The following is a 9,935-nucleotide window of genomic DNA, read 5'->3' as shown; positions in this document are numbered from 1 at the left end:
CTTATTACATACAGGATAATTGAACAGTAGAGTGTGATATTGATAATAGCATAGCCAGTCATGTGAACAGTAGTAAATGACCGATTACGTCCAATAGAAAAAAATCAATCCTTCGACAGATCGACCGGGATCTGGATTTTTATGCGGAGATAGGCAAAAGATGTGTGGAAATTGTCTATCATCTCACCTATCTTTAAATCTGGAAATAGAACTATGATTGAAAATTATCGGCCTATATCGTTAATCTGTAATTTTGCGAAAATTTTTGAGACTATTCTACATAAATTTATCTCATTTAATACCCGGAGTCTACACAGACGACAGACAGATAGATAGACGGACAGGCAGAAACGAGCTACTTATTTTTTCGTACTCTAAGGGTCATGAAACGTCGAGAAAACATGGAAGCAGTCGCTCGCCGGATGGACCCTATTACACTCGGATTCTAAATAAATTGATATGATTTTCATAGCATTAAACATGAAGCTCTAAAATTTCTTTACCTCTATTTTTTTTTACAAAATTGGTTTAATTTGCATGTAATTTTAGTTCTCTATACAGACTTATGTTAAAATGTTTACTATTAAAAAATATCACTGATGTCACAAACTTGACGGTAAACCATGGTTCAAACAGAATAGTTATTTCAGATTTATTATTAAAGCATCTAAAATAGAATTTGATGTGTAATGTGTAAGAAAATTTTTGTTAATCATTATTCTAAATTGTAATATAATACTAGAAAATAAATAAATAAAGTCATAGTGTAACACAGTTAGCATTCTATTAGAAATTATTTTAATACATACACAATAAATACAACTTCACGTCAAAAAATCCGTAAATAACGTAGTCTTATTCCCTGATTAAAACTTAATAAATTATCATATTAATCAAATATTTCACTTAATTAGGTTATTTTTTCATCACTTTAAAAATAATTTGTTTCTTAATGTTAAGGTTATCATGTGTTGACGAGAGTCTCAGTTGGTTGGACAGGACCATTTTCCCTAACTTCGTCCATCGATGGTTCAAGAAGATTTGAATTTTCTTGGACCTTGGGCTCTTCTGGCAAATCTAATCCGTTAAAAACAGCAGTGCTCTCTGGTTGCAATCCCGACATGGTTTTCGTTGGCAAAAGGGCAGCTGTATTTACAACAGGTGAAACTGTCGACGTTTGCAACGCTTCTTCAATCGAAAGTGGCTGTTCCTGAGGACATCTGTCCAGATCCATGGGTAACTTCAAAGGCCTGCACCCTTTTACAACAAAGGTAACTACCACTGAAGGATCTTGGACCGTCGAAATATGAAGATCCGTAGTCGTTACAGTCACTGTTGGAGCATAAAGACCGAAATATTCACCCCATCCCAGAGGAGTGGTTTCTACAGCGGATTCATTTGTTGTGGTTACTTGGGTGGGACGATTGATACTGTTAAAATCCAAAAATAAAATTAAATACAATACTACCATCGTATTATATACTTACGAAAATGTTGGCAGTTGTGGGAATTTCAAATATCGCACATTTCTGCAAGGTGGTAGTGTTGCCTCAACTCGAACACATGAAGATGGTATTAATGATGTCGTCACTTGCGATACGGTGACTACTTTGGTGTATGTGTTGCGAAATAAGCGTCCACGACCTCGTAATTCTTCTGTAGTTGAAATTGTTGAATTATTGAAGTAAATAAATAATAAACATAGTAGATTCACAAACTTTAACATTTCTAACGGGTGTTTTTGAGTAAACAACGCGCTGAAGCAGGTTATTGTTTTCACTGAAATATTTTCTCGATCAGGGTTTATTTATAGGTTTTGTCCGGTGTTAGGGGTTTTCTTTATCTCAAGAATTTCTTGCTTTATCAAGAAACGTATTTGCAGGTAGACAAGCAGACAGGTACACGATATTGGTTTATTGGTCAAACACACTTAAGAGATAAATGGAAATACTAAACTTGTTGTGGTATTTAATAAGTTTTGTATACAACTCTCAAATAACAAATGTTTGGTATGAAAATTAATAATAATAATAACAAAATAACTAAAAAAAGATTATTTACACAAATCCTTCTCAACCTCTGAAGTACATTAAATACCGGATGATATGGCGTTATTAATTTTGACTTTATAATATGTGGTGTTGGAGATATGGGCTGATACATTACTTTGTAAGATATTTTCAATAATCAGTTTCTAAACAAGTAAAATCATATTAATTAAGCCCAAGCAGCATCACCTCTCAAAGCACACAAAGTTGACGAACGTTCTTTTTATATTAATATAAGACGTGATTATCCATTTTTGATTTCTTTTTTTGGGGAAAATCTGGTTGTCTAGGAGTCATGACGGATTCATAAACCAGAAGTACTTGAGCGTGTCAATCTCTAAATTCTAAATAACACTGTCTAATAAAAATCTATACAGACGACAAAGTGAAACGGGACACCTATTAGAAATTATACTATAGGGTAAAATGTCTAGAAAACATGAAAGTAGCCATTTGCCGGATGTACCTTTTTACAACACTTTCTTAGCTTACGTTAACGAACGTAATATCGTTCTATGTTGAAGGTACTTAATTTTGATTGTTAATAATTAATAATAATTTAAATAATGAAAATGGTATTTTTCAGAATTAGAGTGGATAGAATAATTTTAAAAATGATATAGTGAAACGTTTAACGTAAATAAGTGTATTATAAAAAGTATGTCAGGCATTATGATATACATGTTGATATTTTTGCCTTGATGATGCCTGCTCTATTTATATTTAGAGACCGAGGTTCGGTAAATAATTTTTTCTACTCCCACATAGTAATCCATGAATTACGAACTGTCTAGCCTCATAGTAAAACCATAGTTACACCCACTGGCATGTAATGAATGAACAGGCACGTAATATATATATATTACGTGCCTGTTTGGGTAGTTTCCATAGCAACTATAAATATTTGCTTTCCTAAAAAAATTTCTTTTGAAAGTGATTCTTCATTATAGATCGTAGAAAAAGTATATGACACAACTCTGGTGGTAAGCTAATTACGAACTCATATTACATCACTCGCTCGCTACGCTCGCTCGTGTATAAACTTCGTTCGTAATTAGCTTCTTACCACCCTCGATATGTAATATACTATTTTTGCTCCATTTTAAAGCGGAATGAAACATTTACGAATTTTAAAGAAAATTAACAATTCACTATTGTCGCGGTTTGGATCACGTTGTTACAAAATTATTCTTGTATTTTAAATTAGTTTCCTTTGTTCTTTAATAGCATCCACGCGAACTATTATAAAACTATTTAAGTAACCGCTGTTTAAAACTGTAGTGCGAACAAAACGCTTATAATGTATTCATTATATTCATTTCCATAACGCTTAATTAAAATTTTCTTTTAATTGTTTATATTTTGATAAAGGAATTCAGTGGGTATTATTAAAATATAACAATATACCAAACTTTCAACACTTTCCTTTATCTTTAAAAAATGGCTTTTTGTAATAAGATGAATGCATCACACGTGTACTTACACAGTTGCTTTTTGACTAACCTCGTTAATAACAAAAATATTGTGTTCAAGTGGGCTAACGAAGCCCATAATGATTTTATTGGTAGCTATTATGCCGATACCATTTTCTCCGTTTTATGGTTTTCTTTAGAAAAGCAAAATAATAATTGCGCACCCATTAATAAACCGTCTTCACACGTTCTTTTTGTACAATTGTGGTTGTGATAATTCGAGCAAACAGAAAAATTATTGTTCTTTCAATTGTTTGATTCAGTGAGGACCATTTGTCTGACCTATTTCTCAACACTTGTTTATTGTAAATTAGCCCAGATTTTTCACTTTATTAAGGTAATGGATTTTTAGTTGTTGAGATAAAAATATAATGTCATTTTGTTAAATATTTGCTAATGTCAATTAAATAGGACTCAGATCACGACCTCATGGAGCAGCATATGAAATGTGGAACATTTGTAATTGCTATAATTGACAATATAATAATACGAGTAGATCCGCATAAAAATGGTGTGTGACTTTCTTATGAGATAATGATATTGTTCATATGGTAAACATTAATAGAGATTCGCTGAACGAAGCAAATTTCCTATTTCGTACAATTTATTATTATTTATACGAAACTTTTATACATTTATCCATTTTATACACAGGAAAAAAATGGAAACAACATTTACAAAAGTAGCTGAACATAAAATATCAATTTATAGTGAAAAATTTGTTATTTTGTGTTTTTTTGTTTTTGTTTTAAAATACGTCTCTGTCATGGGATTGTACTTTACTGACGCAGTGTCATTTAGCTTCTCAATAACTTTTCAATAATAAATAGTACCTAATGGTTTTTGAGGTCAACTTTGAAAATATAACCAATGTATAGGTTCTTTTGGATCACAATTGTCCAACCTTCCCCGAACAATACCTGACACGAGAGCCTGTACCATTTTCTAATTTGCATCTGGTGGTCTACTTGGAAAAGTTATAAAGAAGTCGCAGTCTTCACTCTCCAATCAGTTACAGCACAAATGTCGAGCGAATCATTCTATTGTAAAAATGTTACTGGTTTTATTGTGTGTTGTTACATTGTTCACGATTAACGTGCAAAGTAATACCTACCGTGACTGCAACAAATTATTCAATCCAGTTAATTACATGAATCAATTACCATCGCTATCCTTGCCTTACTTGAGCAGTATTCCAATTAAACCATCACCAGTATTGACAACCAAAGTGATAAATGTTGTGACTAAGTACGTGTACAAAAATCCCGTGTGTGTTAAAATTAGTGGTAAAAAATCGATGTGCAAATCGCTTAATTCACAAGCTAGTAGTCTTGATAATTTAGTAACTAAGGAGTTATTTGTTAAGGACAGGAAGTTTCGACAGACAGTACCTTTGCAACAAATTGAAGATGGATTAGGATTGTATTTACAAGGTAGCGAAGAACCTAGGCCCTTTATGAAGCAGTCAAAAACACCGACTTTATCTTCGGATGAAATTAAAGACATGCTTATTGAAGATAGACTCGATCAACTGGAAACTATTCTCCCTCAGTATACTAGGAGAAGGGTATATCAAACAACGACAGTCACTGTGACCAAAGTGAAAAGCAACAATAGAGCAACTGCTACTCTTCTAGTTAAAAATTGTATTCCTCAAGGTTATGATGTTTGTCCACCGAAAACTAAACAAAGAAGATCGTCAAAAATCGCCAAAGTTACTAACAAAACTGCAGAACAAAATAATTACTATGGTTAAAGTGATAAGAGTAAAATTTAAGCAATAGAAGGTGCTCTTTTTAAATGTATGTAACGTATCGAGATGTACTTCGTTAGAAAATTCATTTGTTCGTCACTGCCATTTAAAAACAAAGATACGTAGTGTATTTTCACAGAATTTGTTACTCTATGCTATTTTATAGAAGAAAAAGAATTAAAGAAGAACAATATAAGCAACGTTGCTAATTTAATCTTCTTTCAGTTGGGATTTTTATAGTGTATTTACAATAACTTTAGTGGAAATGCTATGAGAAGAACATGTTCAGTTAGTTTAGTTAAGACGAAGTGAAACACTGTTAAACCAAACGGATCAAACCAGTATAGTTACTTTCCCTAAATTCTCTTTTACATCGATTGGGACGCCTTATTGGTGTCTCCTTCTCAAAGTTTTTCCACTCTAACAAGTGTTTTGTCGAAACGTTAAACGAAAATCTTTCAAATTTATTTGGATATTGACTTGCAGATTGCATAAAATGGAAGGTTTTTTTACAGGTTTCCTCCTACACTCTAGGCGTATATTTGACTAAGTAAATTGAAGAAATGTTCACAGAAACGTAATTCTGTCAGATTTTTACTTCAGAGAGGTCAAAAGTGATTCAAGTGGTAAAAAATCCGTTACTTAAGTTCTGTCACTTCAATCCAAATCCGCTCTACCAAACTATTTGACTGATACCCTAAATATTTTTTGGAAACTGAATAGATTGTTTTTTTCTGAGTAAAGACTTAAATAGTTCTATTATTTTTTTATGAAATTTATTATGGCCATGTCGTGACATGTAAATACATTTTGAGAAAAATGCCGAAACGACTTACTTAAGAAAAATATCGTGTGATATAAATTTGAAACGGAAATCAATCTAATAAAATTTGTTTATAATGAGCAAAAATGCTTACAGTATATTTTCTCTAGCCGCCGTTTTCTACCTCTTTGTGATATTCCAGTAATAAATGAGATATTTTCTGCAACACGGAATCTGGGACATTCTTGAAGTTGTAATTTTATCAAATTAACTGACATTTTTTATGGAAGTCCTTAATTTCAATTTTCACATAATTTTTAGTAGTTTTATGTAGGAAACGAAACACTGTTTTACAGATAAAAATGTAAGGACAAAGCACTTTCGAGATTATCTTCTTTAAATTTGTGACGTGATACATTCGTGTGCAATTAGTTAAATGATGACCGTACAAAGAAAGTCATGTTTAACATTTCTTTTCATGCTCAGTAAATAAATAAATAACGTAAATAATATTGTTAACTTATTATGTTATTGTCGTTATTGTATACGTTACAGTTAGTTACCTATAAAGTAATTTTGTAGAAGCAGATAACGCTCTCTTTGTGCCTACTTGTAAGATGAAAAGTTTAAACAGAAGCCGTTAGATATAGGTTAGTGTTATAATAAAATTATTATTGCTCTCTTTAAAAAGTTGTAGTGTTCTGTGGAAGCGAATATGTATTATTCATTTAAAAATAATTGTCAGTTGCTCAAATTAAGTATTATTTTATGTACCTATACATAATCTGTACTTAAGAAAAATTGTTGTAATCACTTATTTATTTGTCTAATAAAAGGTGCGAATTAAAGTAGAGTAGGAAATATTTCGGACTTTCCTAAGCATTAAAATTTGGGTTCAAAACAAACACACACCATAAATGCAGGTGCGTCAGTTCCATCGACGAAAGTTTTATCGTTCTCATCCCCAATTATCGTGCTCGACAAAAGGATGCCAATTCTGCAAGGGCAATAAAAATTTATCGCTCTCATAAACAAGTCCATTGTCCCGTTAATTTAGCGCTTTTGTCAATAATTCATTTTTTGTCTAAACCATTGTATGTACACAAATTACTCACATTTGACCCATTTTCGGCGAATTCTTTCAAGCGACGTTTACTGTAATCAATTGCAATAAAATTGTTAGACCTATATATAGTATTTTTTTGATTGCCCTTTTTTTTAAAGTAATAATAAAAAATACGAAGGTTTTTTTTATAAAATAATTTATAAAATAACGGTAGACAGATGTAAGAGTTTTACTTATTCATCAAAATGCATAAATTTTGCTTTGTTAAATGCCAACGAAAATCATATTTGTAATATTGTTACACCAACATTGTTTATACATGGCAACCCTACTTTTTTTATGCTTATTTTACTAAAGTACGCGTGTCTAAGCATGGTTGTGTTATTTTTAGATTTTGAAAATTTCCGTTTTCATAGTTTTAATTGAGTTTTTCTTTTACTGTATTTTTTTATATTTGTTACATTTCAAAATTTTAGACGACTGAAAATAGAATTGCCATTAAAATTAGACATATTATTGCAAATCAAACTGGATAGAACCCATAATGATTACAGAGTATATTTATCACCTAATCAAATAGAGAAAACTCCAAAGTTGTAAAGAAAAAAGAATACATTGTAATATAAGATTAAATTTAACAGAAAGACCAAATATAACTATTAAATTAATTAAAATAGAACATTCTGCAAATAATAATTCTGTTATATAGGTGCGCCTATAATATTCAAGGTGATATCGATAAATTTAACTCAAGATGATATGTGGGCAATTCATTATTTATATGGAAGACCTGAACGATTAATATATGAATTAATTAAATATTAAGCCATTGACAAGTAGATATGCTACTACAAAACAACCAAATTCAGCCAAGTCTAATAAAGTGTCTTTATAACCGAATTTACCTGACTTATGTTCTATAAATTATCTAGATAATTTATTAATAACTTTAAACCATCATTTGTACTTATTTCATAAAAATAAAATGGGTTTGGATAATGAATATAAATGACAAACGATATAACGATCCAAAATTAATATCTGAATATTTACCGTTTGCCAAAGAAATCTCTCGCAACTATCAAAAATGTTCTGGAGAGGTTGTAATTTAGATGAAAATAAATTTTATTTCATAGACTTTCCTAGTTTTCAATTAATACATTCTCAAAACGTTCATGACTATCATGCGTTAGGACTACCTAGCGACAAAAAAAAAACAAACAAACAATTTTTAAGTCATACATAGGACGAACTTTTATATTTTATGACAATTGTTAGGAGTATTATATTGAATTGAATGAATGAAAACTATTTCCCGGCGTTCCATTTGATGGTAATGGTGTCTTTCGATACAGAAATGATATTAAAGCAATTTCATACGAATATGATGAATTAATTTTCAGATATGGTCCATCTGATTTTCATTATTCATTGTTCGAATTTAAATCTATTGGACCACCTGAGAATTTTGTTAAATAAATTCATTCGACTTCGTTTTTGGACTGACTTTATCAGGTTTCATAATTATGATTTTGAAACTGATTACAGTTTTTGTAATATTAAATGTGAAAACATAAGGTCTTATATTTGACCGAAAATGGTACACAAATAACCATTAAAAGCAAGGGCGTTCTACGTTTATTTGATTTGATAGTCATAAAACTTAACAATGTTGAAGAAAGAAAGATGTTCATAACTTCGTTAGGAGAGTTATTTCAGTAAGTAGATACAACCAAAAAAAATTGAGATGATTTTTTTTTGCTGCTCCGATGATGCAAGTACCAGTGGCAGTAGCAGTAGTAGTGACTGCGGAAACTAATACAGCGTCTTATTGAAAGGTATGTACAAAATAAAATCGGCAATTGATCTCGAAGTATGGGTGCTAAACGTAAAAAAAAGTTCAGATGAAAGTGTTCTCCTTTTAGAGATAAAAATTATTAAAATCTATGTCCAAATTCGTTGTACGCCTCTGAAAAAAAGATCATCTTTCGTTTCTATAGCAACGTTTAGTCTTGACAAAAGCTTTATTGTTACAGTTGCTAGGATTTACTAAAATAAATTAATTTTACCTATTTATCCTTCAGTAGCGTCTAAAAAGGTTGGATAAGGGTTAATTTTCCCCTTATAATTTTGATAACACAACATAAGTTTTTTAGACTTCTTGGACTTCGCGAAGAACTGTCAATTTTGTTCTACTTACCTTTCAATAACACCCTGTATATCACTAACTTGTTTTTTATATTTTTTTAATAAGATGTGCATAAGATAGTCTGAATCTTACTTAATTATGTAAAAGTATTAAAATGGGGCTTCTTTGGCTTAACAGTATCAGTAAATATAAAGTATAAGTACCTTAAAAACAGGACAAAATCCTTGAAATACATATTTGCTTTTTAAATATACCTTTAAAAACAAAGTAAAAACCATTGAATGACTTGCATGCTGAACAGGCCCATATAGTACAAAGTTAAAAACAGATCGAAATGCCTTGAAATTGGAACTTTTTTAATATACTTTAAAAACAAAGCAAAATGCTTGAAAAATTAGGTTTTTATACATATATGCCTTTAAAAACGGGCTTAAAAAGAGTATTAATAACATTTTACTAAATCTTACTTAAAAGGTGTAAAATGACAAGCTCCTTTGTCTGGGATTCAGTAATCGACCCTTTCTTTTGACTTCACAAAAATTTAACTTTTGCAATGTATATGAGAAAGTAGGTGAGAAATCTTTTTCTAATCTTGGTAACTGCACAAAGTTATACCAACAACTCTAGTACCGTCAACCGGGGCTTCTTGTGAACGATTTTGACTTTTGGTTTGCTATACTTTTT

General features: G+C 30.8%; 1 protein-coding gene across 1 annotated transcript; it reads right to left on the bottom strand.

Moving 5' to 3' along the window:
- Nucleotides 1-890: 890 nt before the first annotated feature.
- Nucleotides 891-7,218, bottom strand: LOC135135452 (uncharacterized). The gene is made up of 3 exons (XM_064064507.1): nucleotides 4,441-7,218; nucleotides 1,488-1,656; nucleotides 891-1,430 (listed from the first exon to the last, which is right to left on the bottom strand). Exons 1-3 carry the CDS (start codon nucleotides 4,460-4,462, stop codon nucleotides 965-967), a joined length of 657 nt encoding a protein of 218 aa, XP_063920577.1. The 5' UTR covers nucleotides 4,463-7,218; the 3' UTR covers nucleotides 891-964.
- Between the last annotated feature and the right edge of the window lie 2,717 nt (nucleotides 7,219-9,935).

The sequence above is a fragment of the Zophobas morio genome, unplaced genomic scaffold (genome assembly GCF_036711695.1).
Source record: "Zophobas morio isolate AGI-343-1 ecotype UQ-CSIRO unplaced genomic scaffold, CSIRO_AGI_Zmor_V1 ptg000024l, whole genome shotgun sequence".
Lineage (NCBI taxonomy): Eukaryota > Metazoa > Arthropoda > Insecta > Coleoptera > Tenebrionidae > Zophobas > Zophobas morio.
Note: the sequence above shows the minus strand (reverse complement) of the source record. Positions and strands in the feature narration are given on the sequence as shown.

What these genes read in the sequence shown, in the direction of transcription:
- LOC135135452 (XM_064064507.1), bottom strand. Translation starts at nt 4,462, where the DNA reads ATGGTACAGGCTCTCGTGTCAG. An exon ending in GGTACAGGCTCTCGTGTCAG is followed by an intron (nt 1,657 to 4,440) that starts GTATTGTTCGGG and finishes TTTCAACTACAG; the next exon opens with AAGAATTACGAGGTCGTGGA. An exon ending in CCACAACTGCCAACATTTTC is followed by an intron (nt 1,431 to 1,487) that starts GTAAGTATATAA and finishes GGATTTTAACAG; the next exon opens with TATCAATCGTCCCACCCAAG.